Source organism: Mobula hypostoma, chromosome 2 (assembly GCF_963921235.1).
Source record: "Mobula hypostoma chromosome 2, sMobHyp1.1, whole genome shotgun sequence".
In the NCBI taxonomy this organism is placed as follows: domain Eukaryota; kingdom Metazoa; phylum Chordata; class Chondrichthyes; order Myliobatiformes; family Myliobatidae; genus Mobula; species Mobula hypostoma.
This window is the reverse complement of record NC_086098.1, coordinates 64,359,531-64,375,363: the sequence shown is the minus strand read 5'-3', so window position 1 is coordinate 64,375,363 and position 15,833 is coordinate 64,359,531. Positions and strand designations below refer to the sequence as shown.

General features: G+C 41.9%; 1 protein-coding gene across 2 annotated transcripts; it reads right to left on the bottom strand.

Annotated features, from left to right (window-relative positions):
• Positions 1-9,758: 9,758 nt before the first annotated feature.
• id2a (inhibitor of DNA binding 2a) lies at positions 9,759-12,140 on the bottom strand. 2 transcript variants are annotated; one of them, XM_063038077.1, is made up of 3 exons: positions 11,622-12,140; positions 11,358-11,421; positions 9,759-10,806 (listed from the first exon to the last, which is right to left on the bottom strand). In XM_063038077.1, the coding sequence occupies exons 1-2, from the start codon at positions 11,976-11,978 to the stop codon at positions 11,365-11,367; spliced, it is 414 nt and encodes a 137-aa protein (XP_062894147.1). In that variant the 5' UTR covers positions 11,979-12,140; the 3' UTR covers positions 9,759-10,806; positions 11,358-11,364. The 2 variants fall into 2 exon arrangements, with proteins under 2 accessions (XP_062894147.1, XP_062894140.1); XM_063038070.1 differs by having other exon boundaries at positions 11,358-11,424; positions 11,622-12,131.
• Between the last annotated feature and the right edge of the window lie 3,693 nt (positions 12,141-15,833).

Below are 15,833 nucleotides of genomic sequence, written 5' to 3'. Positions count from 1 at the left end.
TGAGCTCATCTGCCCTTACTTCTTGCGTTGAAATTGTGTTGAGCATCTCAGAACATTAGTCCCACCATGCTCAAACTTTTGATTCCTGACTTTGTCTGAAGTCTTCACAACCTCTCCACTACAGTCGCATGCAAAAGTTTGGGCATCCCCGTCAAAATTTCTGTTACTGTGAATAGCTAAGCGAGTAAAAGATGAACTGATTTCCAAAAGGCATAAAGTTAAAGATGACAAATTTCTTTAATATTTTAAGCAAGAAAACTTTTTTATTTCCATCTTTTACAGTTCCAAAATAACAAAAAAGGAAAAGGGCCCAAAGCAAAAGTTTGGGCACCCTGCATTGCGGTACTTAGTAACACCCCCTTTGGCAAGTATCCCAGTTTATAAACGCTTTTTGTAGCCAGCTAAGAGTCTTTCAATTCTTGTTTGGGGAATTTTTGCCCATTCTTCCTTGCAAAATGCTTCTAGTTCTGTGAGATTCTTGGGCCGTCTTGCACGCACTGCTCTTTTGAGGTCTATCTACGGATTCTCGATGATGTTTAGGTCAGAGGACTATGAGGGCCATGGCAAAACCGTCAGCTTGTCCCTCTTGAGGTAGTGCATTGTGGATTTTGAGGTGTGTTTAGGATCATTATCCTGTTGTAGAAGCCATCCTCTTGTCGTCTTTGGCTTTTTTACAGACGGTGTGATGTTTGCTTCCAGAATTTGATGGTATTCAATTGAATTCATTCTTCCCTCTACCAGTAAATGTTCCCCGTACCACCGGCTGCAACACAAGCCCAAAGCATGATCGATCCACCCCCTTATTTAACAGTTGGAGAGAGGTTCTTTTCATGAAATTCTGCACCCTTTTTTCTCCAAACATATCTTTGCTCACTGCAGCCAAAAAGTTCTATTTTAACTTCATCAGTCCACAGGACTTGTTTCCAAAATGCATCAGGCTTGTTCTGATGTTCCTTTGAACCTTTTGAATAGAACTTTCTGGCTGCAGTCTCCAGCTGACTCTCTTTCCACAGATGTTCCCTAACCTGCTGAGTTTTCTTAGCATTTTCTGACTCCAAGCCTCATAGATACCACAGCTGAAAGACCAGGGCACAGACCGCATCCTGCAGCAACTCCTCAGCTACTGTCACCTGGCAACTAAAGGCACAAGACAGGTGTAAGACTGAATACTTTCCACTTGCCTAAATGAGTGCAGCAGAAACAATTGTCAAGAAGCTCAACACTATTTGAGACAAAGCAAACCATCAATTACCCTCAACATTCATTCCCTTCACTCATCTGAGCACAGTAGCTGGAGAGTGAGCCATCTGGAAAAGACATTACACCTGACAAGACTACACTGACAAGAACTCCCAGAGCCATGACCTCTACTACCAAGGACAAGGGCTTCAAGTGATGGTAATATTCCCATGATATTCCACTCAAAAACACATGCTGATGCTTAGAACTTTCCCAATATGAATAAACTCTTTTTGGGCTTCCAGCCGAGTACAGGTATCAATTTTATCCAACGTTTCGATGACAAACTCTGTCATTTCCATCAGGGAGTCGTTGAAAAGAAAAGCCATCACTCCCCCCACCCCGACACATAAAAGAAAAAGAAACAAAAGTTGTAAACTCCCAAACCCCCCCACCCCCTCCCTCACAAGGAAAAGCGACAATAGCATCAAATCCTCAGCCCCCTCCCTCGCAGAAGAAAACACAGCAATGATAACATCAAATCCCCAGCCCCCTCATCACGAGAAAAGAACAGCAGCGAAAGTATCAAACCCCCAAACCCCTCTCTCACATACATAAACTAACAGATTCACCTACACAGAAAAACACCAACAGGACATCAAATATCAGACACCAAATCCCCAACTGTCCCTTCGCATAAAAGATAACTTATCATCCACCCACCAAATGGCAACAAGAAAGAAAAATAACAAAAACTGAAAGAGACCAATAGAAAGTGCATTGCAGGTCATGTAACTTTTCTTTCAAGCTTAAAGGGGTGGAGTTTAATATTTCCATGTTTGCTTCATGTGTGGTAGTGTGCTTTCTGCATCACTTAGAATTGTGTTATTGTAATTGTTGCTCTCTGCGGTATCATAGTATCCAACACATTTCATTAATAAGAACTTAAAGTTTCTGCACCCATTTGTACTCATCCTTTATCAATTCAACTTCTTTATAATTCTATATACATCCTCATCATTGCCACCCCATCCCAGATTCTACCCACCCACTGGGAGCAATTTACAACAGGCAATTAACCTACCAAACCACATGTCTTTTGGATGTGGAGGGAAGCTGGAGGAAATGATCGTAGTCACAGGAGGAACTTGCAGGCTCCACACTGACAGCACTGGAGGTCATAGTTGAGCATAGCTCTCTGTACTGTGACGCTACAGCTCTACACCACTATTGTCAAAAAGGTTAGAAAGACGAGCACAACTCAGAATGCTTGTTATTGGCCAATTAAAATCACTCTGCTTTTGGCTATTTTAAACACTATTATTTACAAAGGTTATTTTTTTACAAAAGTGAGTTAGTTTTTTTTTATTGTTAAGGTTACCTCTCATGAGGCAATCTAAAACTAGTGTTCATGCCAAAGGAGCTGTCTATTTGGGGAAGGTATGAGGTGATTCTTTTTCTCTTGGAGAAAGTGAAACTTTTGAACTCCCCAAAGGTGGTGGAAGCAGAGTTTCTGAATATATTTAATGTAAAGGTAGACAGGTAGTTGATAAGCATGTAAAATCACTATGTGTAGATGGGAGTGTGATGGTGAGGTTGTATTCAGATCAGTTCTGAATTTATTAAATGGTGGACCATGCTCAAGGGAAAAGTGACCTCCTCCTGCTCCCAATTTGATTGTTCCTATATTTGGAGTTTTGTAAATGCAATCATAGTCATACTTTATTGATCCCGGGGGGAAATTGGTTTTCATTACAGTTGCACCATAAATAATTAAATAGTAATAAAACCATAAATAGTTATATAGTAATATGTAAATTATGCCAGGAAATAAGTCCACGACCAGCCTATTGGCTCAGGGTGTCTGACCCTCCAAGGGAGGAGTTGTAAAGTTTGATGGCCACAGGCAGGAATGACTTCCTATGACGCTCTGTGTTGCATCTCGGTGGAATGAGTCTCTGGCTGAATGTACTCCTGTGCCCAACCAGTACGTTATGTAGTGGATGGGAGACATTGTCCAAGATGGCATGCAACTTGGACAGCATCCTCTTTTCAGACACCACCGTCAGGGAGTCCAGTTCCATCCCCACAACATCACTGGTCTTACTAATGAGTTTGTTGATTCTGTTGTTGTCTGCTACCCTCAGCCTGCTGCCCCAGCACACAACAGCAAACATGATCACACTGGCCACCGCAGACTCGTAGAACATCCTCAACATCGTCTGACAGATGTTAAAGGACCTCAGTCTCCTCAGGAAATAGAGACGGCTCTGACCCTTCTTGTAGACAGCCTCAGTGTTCTTTCTTCATGATGATTAGCATCAATAGACTGGGGAGAGGTTAAACCCAGAGAGTTGTGGAGCCAGTGAATGGTATCGATGTCTGAAAGGGCCATGGAAAATTAAGCTTTCCTGGCCAAGTTGAAATGTGTAACTATTACTATACTGATGTGTGTAAATCCCGTGTAAAGTGAGGCAAAGAAATTACAGAGTGCAGTCTGGAAGAAGACCTTTCCGCTTTCCACTTTTCTTTGTTTAATTTCAGTTAATTTTACTGCCAAGTATCCATCAACTTCTCCGATACATTTCCAGCTGATGGTTAGGAGAATGGGCAAAGAAGGGGCTGATGGAATATAATGTTGGGAAGTGAATGGTCTTGGTAGAAAGACAAAAGTCACGGACTATGTTCCAGAAATCAGAGGTGCGAAGGGACTTGGAAGTCCTAGTGCAGGATTCCCTAAAGGTTAACCAGCAGGTTGAGTTGGTGAGTTGGTAGTACTTTATACTTTATACTTTATTGTCGCCAAACAATTGATACTAGAACGTACAATCATCACAGCGATATTTGATTCTGCGCTTCGCGCTCCCTGCAGTAGGGAAGCAAATTGAATGTTAGTATTCATTTCAAGCGTACTAGAATATAAAAGCAAGGATGTAATGCTGAGACTTTATACGGCATTGGTCAGACCACATTTTGGAGTATTGTGAGCAGTTTTGGGCCGTTTATCTAAGAAAGACTATGCAAGCATTGTAGAAGGTCAGAGCAGGATTATGACAATGATCCCGGGAATGAAAGGATTGACATATGAGGAACATTTGATGGATCTGGTCCTGTACTCACTGTAGTTTAGAAGGACGAGGTGAGATCTAATTGAAATCTACTGAATATTGAAAGGTCCAGCTAGAGTGGACGTGGAGAGGACACTTCCAAGAGGGGAAGAATCTAAGAACAGAGGGCTGAGACTTAGAGCATGTCCCTTAGAGATGAGGAGGAATTTCTTTAGCTAGAGGATGGTAAATCTGCAGAACTCATTGCTACAGGTGGCTATGAAGGCCAAGTCATTGGGTATATTTAAGGAGGAAGTTGATAGGTTCATGATTAATCAGAGCACCAAAGGTTACATGGCAAAAGCAAGAGAATGAGGTTGACAGGGTCAACAGAGGATGCCATCTCCACGGCACTTCACTCTACCCTGACCCACGTGGACAGCCCCAACTCTTACATCAGAATGCTGTTCATTGACTTTAGTTCGGCATTCAATACTGTGATCCCCTCCAAGTTGATCGCCAAACTTTGCCAACTTGGTATCAGCTCATCTCTCTGCAATTGGACCTTGGACTTTCTGACTAACAGACCCCAATCAGTTAAGTTAGACAACCTCTCCTCCTCCACTCTCACCCTGAACACCAGCGTGCCTCAAGGCTCTGTGCTGAGCCCTCTTCTGTACTCCCTTTTCACCTATGACTGCGTTCCTGTACATGGTTCTAACTCCATAATCAAGTTCGCAGACGACACGGTGGTTGGCCTGATCAGAGGGGATGACGAGACAGCCTACAGGGACGAGGTCCAGCACCTGGCCGCGTGGTATGCCGACAACAATCTGGCCCTTAACACCCAGAAGACCAAGGAGATCATTATGGACTTCAGGTATGCTAGGAGCCACACTCACATCCCCATCTACATCAACGGAGCTGTACAGGAGCGTGTATCAAGCTTCAAATTCCTTGGTGTCCACATTTCCGTGGATCTCACCTGGTCCCTGAACTCCTCCATCCTAATCAAAAAGGCGCAACAGTGCCTTTATTTCCTGCGGAGCATCAAGAAAGCTCACCTCTGTCCCAGGATACTGATGGACTTTTACCACTGTACCATTGAGAGCATACTCACCAACTCCATCTCAGTGTGGCATGGCAATTGTCCCGTATCGGACCACAAAGCACTCCAGCGTGTGGTGAAAACTGCCCAGCGGATTATCGACACCCAATTGCCCACCATTGAGAACATCTACCATAAACGCTGCCTGGGCAGGACGAAAAGCATTATCAAGGATGCATCTCACCCTAATCATGGTCTTTTTACTCTCCTCCCATCCAGTAGGCGCTACAGGAGCCTCCACTCCCACACCAGCAGGCACAGGAAGAGCTTCTTCCCTGAGGCTGTGACCCTGCTGAACCTCACATCACAGTGCTAAGCAGTATTGTACCCATATTGTACTGTCTCAGTACTTTTATATTTGTGTGCTGTAGCACTTACCTTTTATTTGCAGTTGTTTTGTAAATAACACTATTCTTTGCATTTCTGGTTAGATGCTAATGGCATTTCATTGGCTTTGTATCTGTACTCGGCACAATGACAATAAAGTTGAATCTAATCTAATCTAAATCAGCCATGATCAAATGGTGGAGCAAACTCAATGGGTTGAAAGGCCTAATTCTGCTCCCACATCTTACGGTTTTATGGTCTCTGATGTCTAAAATGGAGTAGAAGGAAATTCAAATGTAACTATGGCTACCATGATAGTGTAGTGGTGAGTGTGATGCCATTACTGCCGGGTCGTCGGAGCTCAATCTCTGTGTTCTCTGTAAGGAACCTGTACATCCTCCTGTCGAATGCATGGGTTTCTCCAGATGCTCCAGTTTCCTCCCACAATCCAAAGACATGGTATTGTAAATTTATCCCGGGATAAGTTAGTGTTAAATCAGGGGATGTCAGGTGGCACAGCTTTAAGGGCCTCATTGTATCTCTAAATAAAATAAATTTCAAAAGGGGTTTGGGTAATACTTGGAAAAAGAATCAGGGCAGTGAGGAAAGAACAAGGGGACGAAGCTGACTGGATGTGTCAAGGAACCGGAAGAGTCACGTGGGTCTGCATTACATGAGTATTTAAATGTTACAGAATTGTGAAAAACAGCTTTCAAGCTGATGGGCTTGGTTTTCAACCTTTGGCCAGCAGAGGGCATCACCGCCCTACTAATTCAAATAAATGTGGCAAATCACAAGCTTTAATGTTACAAAGGTGATAACTACAAGAAAATGTATTGTGTTATTGGCAAGGAAAAACCAAATGTACCGATCTGCATAATGACACTGTACAGTTCAAAATCGTTCCTAAATAAATGGACTTATGTACACAGTCATTTTATTGGAATTTCCAAAAAAAAAGCATAAACTGGTTTGCATCCCTGCAAATGAGTCAATTGACATCCTGGTTTTGACAGAGACAGGGCTTATGGCTTATGATTATTCTTTCTCCGTGAAGCTTCCCTGACAGGCTGTACTTTTCACTCTGTGTTTGATCCAAACTGCAATTGCTGGAAAATGGCTCCAGTACAACATCTAGTTCAAACTCTTCCCTGCTCCTTGACTTATTTTCCTTCTTCAAACATCTCACACATCTTTATGTTTCTGTGAAATCTCTTCTAGTGAAGTACTTACCATTAGTCACCTTGAAATCTCATTGTAAAATTATTGCTCTGCCTTGAATATATCCAAAGACTCTGCCAAAACCAACTTTCTGTACAGTCACTGAATCAGTCCTGACGTGTATGTTGACAAGTTCCAGCCCTCCATCTCCTCACTCTGTCCTATGAACCAGCTTGTGCTGCCAAACAATCAGTCTGACAGTAAAGGATGATTCCAGGGTTTTGTGTGTTATTGGAGGCAACTGATTCTTCTTGTTAACTGGAAGCACACTAGACTTTAAGTCAAAAGACAGTCTTATCCCACCCCAGATCTGTGTAAAACTGAGTGGGTGTTAGAGATGAGATGAGGCCCTGTCTCTTTTCACATGGCACTGTGTTGAAGGAGTGGGGAACTTACTCAGGTTAGCATCGATTGAAGCAGTTTTTTTTTAAATTTTCACTCACATAAAGGATATCAACTACTGCTCCTCCTATACACAACAATGGCTACACTTCAGATATACTTAAAAATTCCTTTAGAGACTTGTGGGATCAAGGTAAGTGCTTTGTAAGTACAACTTTCAGTTGTTTCTGACTCCCAGTCAATGATTTTCTGAGCTGAACTGCAAACAAACCAACAAGTCTCCCAACCATCAATCACTCAATTTCCCAAGTGCCTATTGCCACATCTCATTCAGTACATTCTATTTCCCTGCATGGATTTTCCAAAACTTCTGCTCCCTGTGCTGTCTGTTCTGTGCGCTTCATGCAGGCAATGAATGCCATTGCACCCTGGTCTATATGACAATAATAAACAAATTGGAGTCTAGCTTTACTCCCAAACCCAGCTGTGAAAGACCCAATATGACCTTCACACCCAGACTCAACTCTTTGGGACTTCTTTTCTGAATTCCTCCCTTTGGTAAACAGATGTCTTCCAACGAGCTTCTGGTCATCCTGCCTGCAAAATCCACTCCATGTCATGTGTTAGTCAAGGTCCTGTCAAGAAATTAATTTTTACAGATGTACTGTGGAGAGCATTCTCACTGGCTGCATCACCAATCTGGAGATCAAAATAAACTGCAGAGTTGGCTCCATTACGGCCACTAACCTCCATAATATCCAGGACATCTTCAAGGCAGCATCCATCATGAAGGACTGCCATCACCCAGGACATGCCCTGTTCCCATTGCTGCCATCAGGAAGGAGTTACAGGAGCCTGAAGACACTCACTCAACGATTCAGAGACAGCTTCTTCCCTTCTGCCTTATTTGTGAATGGACATTAAACCCATGAACACTACTATATTTTAAATTTTTGCTCTACTTAAACTACTTAATAAATATACTTACTGTAATTCACGGTTTTTTTTCTCTATTGCATTGTACTGCTGCAACAAAGACAACAAATTTCACGATATATGCCGGTGATAACTAAACCTGACTTATGCCGGTGATAACTAAACTAACACACACAATGCTGGAGGAACTCAACAGACCATGCAGTGTCTATGGAAAAGAGTGGTCGAAGTTTCGGGGTCGGCAATACTCTTTGCCATAGATGCTGCCTGGCCTGCTGAGTTCCTCTAGCATTTTGTGTGTGTTGCTTGGATTTCCAGCATCTGCAGATTTTCTCTCGTTTCTGATGATTCTGAAGTTGCCTTTGCTACCAACGCCGACAGATGGCGCGGCGCTCCCACTAACCGGCAGGCCAGAGCCCCCGGGGGCTTGTACACTCATTTCGAGAGCTTGTCAGTACTTCCCGAACATAAACACTGGCTTCATAAAGAAGGGGGGCAGTTTATTGAAATATGGTCATGATGGTAGATTTCAGCACCGAGAGTGATTTCCCTGGGGTCCCGGTGCAGTGCAGTGGTGGAGGGTGCGGAGAGCTGTGGAGTCAGTGTCACTTTGCCCTTTTGGGTCCCGGGAAATTGTTGCACCAAGTTTATTGCATGAAAAAAATGTGAGAATGCCATAAATGACAAGTGCAGGCTCAGTTTATTTGTGCAAAGACGAGAGGTTCATATCCCGGCATAAGTAGAATCAGACGGGCGTAACTCGCCACCCTTCTCGTGTGGTGAAGTATTACATTATTGAAGGCATTTGAGTAAACCCCCTCCCTGGTGTATTAGTGTAAAGACAAAGTAAAGTATATGTAGAGAGGGTGGTACCCAATTAGCCCGTACGAATGTTGCTAGGCGATGCTGCTCGGTATTAAACACAACCCACGTTTAACCCACGTGTGGCCTCAAGCTTGTGTCCCACGGTTCTGTTCCTTTGCCGTGTCCTGCATACACTCACCAGCTGTCGTACCGAAGTGTGCGAACACGCAAACTTACTCAACGGCGTGGCAACGTATCCCCAAAGCGGGCCTACTGAAGTGGCGGGGAATATGCAGGGAACTTCCCGGAACCCATGCAGGATTACGTTTCGAACTCGGGAGTTTTCCTAGTCCAAGCCATGATGCCGTAAGAACGCTGGGACCCGTTGCCAATGCCTGCGTCGGTACATTGCAATGAGCCGGAGATGCTGCTCCGGAATGCGCGGTGTTTGTGTGTGTGCGTGTCTGTGGGAGGCACTTTGTCAAGGGCAGGGAAGGGCGCCAGCTTGAGACTCGCTGGCGCCTCCCACACACCTGTTTAACTCAGGTTAATGTCTCTTTGCAGACAGGTGAGAGATTTCGCAAGCGGCTTCCTTTCAGAGTAAGAGTTGCAGTACCGAGGAGCAAACTGGCGCCCGGATAACCCAGTGAACTACTGCGCGTCACGGAACAGCAGCTCGAAGTTCTTAGAAATAGGAAGCGCGGTTCCAGTTAGCGGGAGCGGGTTCAGTACAGGGCAGTCCTTACAAACTGAAATTAAAGGCATAACACTTGTGACACAGTTAAATTTGTTGCGAAGTATTTAAATAAGTTTAATAAAAACGTTATTTTTTCTGTAACAGATAAATCGTAATTTAATATTTTTATTTTGAAACCGTCTTGAACCCACTTCATTCTCGGTTCCATTTGTGAAAAAAAAGTCACCTTTTAGAATCTGAGTTTTCAGTTGATCGGCGTTGGATAAGTGGCAAATTTCTGGTATTTGAAAATAGATTTTGCTGTTATAGCCAAAACATCTCAGTCCATCCTAACAAAAATCATCTTCAACAATTAAGATACACCTGCACTGACCTTTCACTATTTTAAACGCAAAACAGGCTTAGCAGAGACGCTCGCAAATTATTGGTCGTCGCTTCATAATTGATACAGTTAGCATACTGGCTCGGACCAGCCACTCGTACACATTCCCCTGCTTCTAGAACAGTGAACACATTGACAGTGACTCAGGGCAGCGTTTTCTAACAGGCCAGTTACGTTTCTCATTCACTCCATGAGCAATTAAGTAATTTCACATTCAGTAAGCAACGATTTATTTTGTATAAAAAGTACGATTTACAATATTAACTTTTATAAAAAGTTTCAGAATAATTAAGTACAGCATTACAACGTTGCAGAAATGCACATCTCTGCTACTATACACGATACTCTTGATTAGAGTTCACAAGGTTGTGTATCTCACAAAATCAGCGCCAGTAGTCTGCCAGAAAATAAAATCTGGCAAAAAAATATCTGCTTGTTGCTTAGAAGATCTCTTCTGGCTACGCTCCACCATCATAAGATGAAGTCTTCATCCATCGACGATATTCCTTGTGTGTAAGTGTGAGAGAGTGTGTGCGTGCTTCCCTCATCTGGGATATATTAATAATGAAACTAGGGAAAAAACAACTGCGAGCCTTCCAAATGAAGAAAGGGCATTCAGTCCATTTATAAATAACCGATCAGACCGGGTGAAAAGGGAGTTTGGAGGATCATTTAGAAAGTCATTCAGTCAATGATTGTTGGGCCACTTGGCAACGATCGCTCCAGGGGCTGCTTCAGCTCAGGCCTCGTGATGTGCGAACACCTGCAAAACATTGAATAGAAAGAGGGGCGTGTTAGTAACAAAACACACACAGCTTGGGCCTTCGGACAGACTGGCGCCACGGAGGAAGTCACACAAACATCATTTTGCAAGACTCCAGCCGCCCTTAAACCGAGACCGTACAAAGCGCCTCTTAAAACAAACTCACGTGCATCCACCCGGGGCTACGCTGTTTGCTCGACTACATTCTTTTTAATTTTGAGATTCCTTTATGCTTAACTTCAGGCTAAGTTTAGCTACCACAATGTAGAAAATAATCCAATGTTTTATATATTTTTTAAAAACTTGGAATTTTTTGCTAAATGGATTTGCGAAAAAAGGAAATCACATTACTAAGTCTGTTCTTTTAACATTACCGACAGAAATGTCAGCAAAGCACCTTAGCGCCTAATTCATTTCTAAGACTTGTCTCATGTGTATCTTTCTCTATATATAATACAGCGATTCAATTCCCTGTTATCGTGGTTTTCTAAATCAAGGCTTAGAAAATAAGCACATACGCGCATAGAAATAAAATGGGCTTTTACACTTACCAGTTGGTCAACGACAGAAAGCCTTACTGTCGTCCGACAACAACTGTTTGGGGAATTCAGATGCCTGCTGAAAAAGAAAACAAAACGTGAAGCCCCACCATTAAAACAGGGTGAAAACATGCTCATACATTCAAACACAGGGCTGACATACATTAAAACTAATCCAACCGAGTTATTTTTTGCAAAACTTAAATGCAGTTTGGTCGCAATATATAGATGCCAGTTGACCCAACAACAGCATGCATTCAGAATGAAAGACAATACCTGTAAGGATAGGATGGCAACGTCTGTGTTGAGTGTTGACAGGGGCATTCTGGAGGGTGAGTTCTGGCTTTGGTGGAGAACGATGGAAGGGTGCGTGTCCAAAGCGATCTGCAGATCCAGAATGTAATCGATGACATGCTGGAGGATTTCCATTTTGCTGACTTTCTTGTTTTGCGGGATGCTGGGGACGAGCTCTTTCAGTTTGGAGTAGCAGTCGTTCATATTGTAGAGGAGGCCAAGCGGCTCTTCCACCGGCGTTTTGCTTCTGGAAATAGCAAGGCTCTGCTCTGACAGGCCCCGCACAATGTCGCCGCTGCTTTGTTTCCTGGCCGATCGGATCGGGCTGACAGCTTTCATCGCGGATCCTTCAAATTCCAGGGACTTTTTTTGGAGGGAAAGGTTTTTTCTACAAATAATGCAGGAAGAGATGCTCCTTTCCACTACTAGTGGTGTCCGGCCGTTGTTTTCTGTGTCTGTCCGTTTCTAGTTCGCTTATTTATACCAAAACTCCGGGCTTTAATGTGTTCCTTCCCTGGTCCGTTTCATTGGCTGGATGGGAAATGTCAATAACTTCAGTTCGCTCTCCCATTGGCCCGGCTCCCCAGGTTTACCCACCTCTTTCTTGTCCCCTCAGCCAACTGGATTACAGCAGAGGCGGACTTCGGACTGCAACAAGGAACCTGAAAGATAGGTTTTTTTCATCTGACCGGGTACATTTAAAGAGACTGACAACAGAGACCGATTAGCCAATAATTTAATTTCCCATACATTTCAAAGCTTGTGTTAAAATCATTATTTTATAGAATTAATTAATTGTGTTCTCCAGCCCTATTTTGAGAAGGTGTATTATTAATGTGTGCTATGCCTACTATACATTTAATCAAGCCTTACAATAATTGTTCATGGAAGTAAAACCGACGGTGGGATGGTTGGCGGGGTGGGGGGGGGGGTTACTTTTCCTCTGAAGTACAGGTAAACATACTCCAATAACTCCACTTGTAAATGCTGCAGAACAATAGACAACATTTATTTAATGTAAATTCCCCATTTTCACTGAAATGTGTGGGCAGTGGGCATTATTGGAATGTGCATTTCACATTAAATATTTTTGAGGTATCTTTAACCAAGTGTCAGGTTAAGAGTGGCAAACAGGATAGTGTGCTTGGCATTAAGATCCAGAATAAACAATTATTCCATACAGCATGTTTTATATGTTCTGGCTTTCTCTAGGGTCATTGTATGAGTTTCTCGGTTGCTTTTTCTACAGTCAGCAATTTATCAAAGGATGAAAATAACAGATGTTCTTTGTGGCAACACTGAATATTGTAGAGTGTTATAAGAGGATGCAATTTAAACAAGGGACAAAAAAACTGATAAGGAGGTCATCAATCAGAAATATTTACTCCGTATATCTCTGCACATCGGCTGCCCGATCTGCTGAGTATTTTCAACATTTTCTGATTTTATTTTTGGGTCTGGTAACACACACACATCTGTATCTCTACAAATATTGTTAAGGATTGTGCACTTTAGTTTTATGCTAGTGACTTAACATTTCTACTTTTCCAGGAGATGGTGTAATTCGCACACTGCTCAAAAACAGCGAATATAATGATGCCCACTGCTCTAGAAATATTATCTTCTTACACACACATAAAAAAGGAAGTTGTGAAACACTTTATTTGTTTACATCTTATTGTAAGTGATATTCTGCATGTGTGTTATTTGTTAATGGAACAAGTAAGCATGGTTTGAAAACATGGAGATAATTTTAAGTTGCTCTGCCCCACAGAGAAAAGGAACCATTTCCCAGTCACTATCAACAGTGAGTGGTTATTCAAAAATCAGGGTTCATGCTGAGTAGCATTGTTTTAGTGTTCTCTAAAACTGCAGTATTGACCTTGAAAATGCTAGCGATGTATGGAATTGACTTTAGGAAGCAGGTTATTGATTCCAAAGGTTACACAATTAACTTAAGAGGCCATCAGTGATTTTTCAAAGATGTGCCAATACTGCTAGACTTTATACATCATAAATAATGCTACCTACCTACCTCACCATCCAGATTTAACAATACATTAAGATGCCTTGAACATTATAATTTGGACTTTAAATTGGTGCACAGTGCATCACATTAAGCAAATGAACCTGACACTGTTTTATTGCTGTTAAGTGATTTTATGAACTGCTCCAGAATCAAGAGCTTTTCCGTCTGTTGTCTTGAATCAGCTATAGCTCAAAGCTATAGTGAACTAGATTTAATCCTGACCAATTGTAAAATTAAAAAAAAACAGAAAATGCTGTAGTACTCAGTAGTACTCACAAGTCACAATTATTGGAAGTGAAATTGAGCATTCAAGTTGAAGACTCATCATCAGGACTGAGCTCCAGTACTGTCCCCCTGGAGTCTGCACATTCTCCCTGTGTTCATCTGGGTCATTCCTGGTCCTCCAGTTTTCCTCTGTGTATTCAAATTCATGCTGATTTGTGGATTAATTGACAACTGCAAATTGCCCCTATCAGGGGAAATTAGTGAGCTTGTGAAAGAGAATCGGTTACAAGTAAATACATGGAGAAATGGGCTGGATCTGAAAGACAGCAGACTAAATGAATGGCCTCTTTCAGTAGCATAAATGACTGCTTACAAGGCAAAATGTGTGAAATGACTATTTTATGGGATTTGCTTTATGATCCTCAGTAAACTTCATAAGTAATTAAATTCATAGATGTGTTTATGTCACATTGCTTTTTTGGTGAACTACTATTGGAATTGCCTTTCAATTAAGAAATGCATTAAACACTGCCTGGGAGTTTTTTGAGTCAAGTTTGTCTTCAATATTTCAAAAATGTGTTCTTTTGATTTTATACAGATATACAGCACCCTGTGAGCTACAATACCGTGGATCCCAGTTAATTGGGCCATTGGTTAATCAGGACAGCTGCTTATTTAGGACAACTCTTTTAAAAAAAAACATTGAGAAGAGAGCTGGAATTCCCTTCATTTGTTTGGGACACCAATTGGGGCAGGAGACGGTTGTTGAACATTTTGTAACTGGCTATAGTTCGCGTGCACATCGTGTGGCCTTTAAACATAGTGTCCCTTGTGTGTGTTTGTGTTTAAAAAGCAGTGCTTTTTGTCACTGATAGTTGGCGAATAGAACAACTCAGAACTGTTTTACTTACTGTGGTTTCAAGAACTGGTTTCAAAAGGCGAATAACAACCGGGAGTGAAAATGAAACAATTTCATTTACTTCAACAAGTTAGGAATACTAAGGATTTGAAGGTACAGAAAATCATTTTGAATATTACAATGAAAAGATTTGGAGGATGCAGTCATCAAAAGCACTCTTTGAAGTAGCCCACTCTTTGGATGAAGTGTCTACAGATTTTGTTCATTTACAGTCAATCAAAAGAATGTCACTGTACACTGAATGAATTCCTCCATCCACAACTACTAGGAACTAATAGACTTACAGCACTATCAATGTTCTAATTTGTTCTCTATTTCATTTGAATACATAATTTGTTAGTTAAAATTAGTTTGGTCTTTTTTTTAAATATTTAGAAGAATGCATGGGGATCTCATTGAAACCTACCAAATGTTGAAGGGACTCGGTAGGGTAGATGAGGAGAGGATTTTTTTCTCTGGTGGAGACATCCAGAACTAGAGGGCACAGCCTCAAAATTGAGGGACAACCCTTTAGAACAGAGGCAAGTTTTTTTTTTAAAAAAAGCCATTAAGTAGTGTACCTGTGGAATGCTATGCTACTGACTGCAGCGGAGGCCAAGTCTGTGGCTATATTTAAAGTAGAAGTTGATAGTTTCCTGATCGGTCAGGGCATCAAAGGATATGGCAAGAAGGCAGGTGTATGGGGTTGAGTGCGATCCGTGATCAGCCATGATGGAATGCTGGAGCAGGCTGAATGGGCTAATTCTGTACCCATCTCTTACACCTTTTTAAACTATTTTAGTGAAACTTCAGCTAATTGGAGCAGCCACTAAATTGGGCTAGAAGGTACTGGTCCCAATTAATCAGAATCCACTGTACATTTTAAGCTGCGTTCACAACAATGGATTTTTTTTATAACAAAAAGTAACCAAAGTGCATTATCTGTATTCCAATAGGTTAGTGTTATCACTGTTAACATGACAATCATGTTTTACAGTTAGTATTACAGCAAGTCTATTTTATGTAATGGAATAAACTAATC

What these genes read in the sequence shown, in the direction of transcription:
- id2a (XM_063038070.1), bottom strand. Translation starts at nt 11,978, where the DNA reads ATGAAAGCTGTCAGCCCGATCCGATCGGCCAGGAAACAAAGCAGCGGC. An exon ending in TTGCCATCCTATCCTTACAG is followed by an intron (nt 11,425 to 11,621) that starts GTATTGTCTTTC and finishes TTTCTTTTTCAG; the next exon opens with CAGGCATCTGAATTCCCCAA.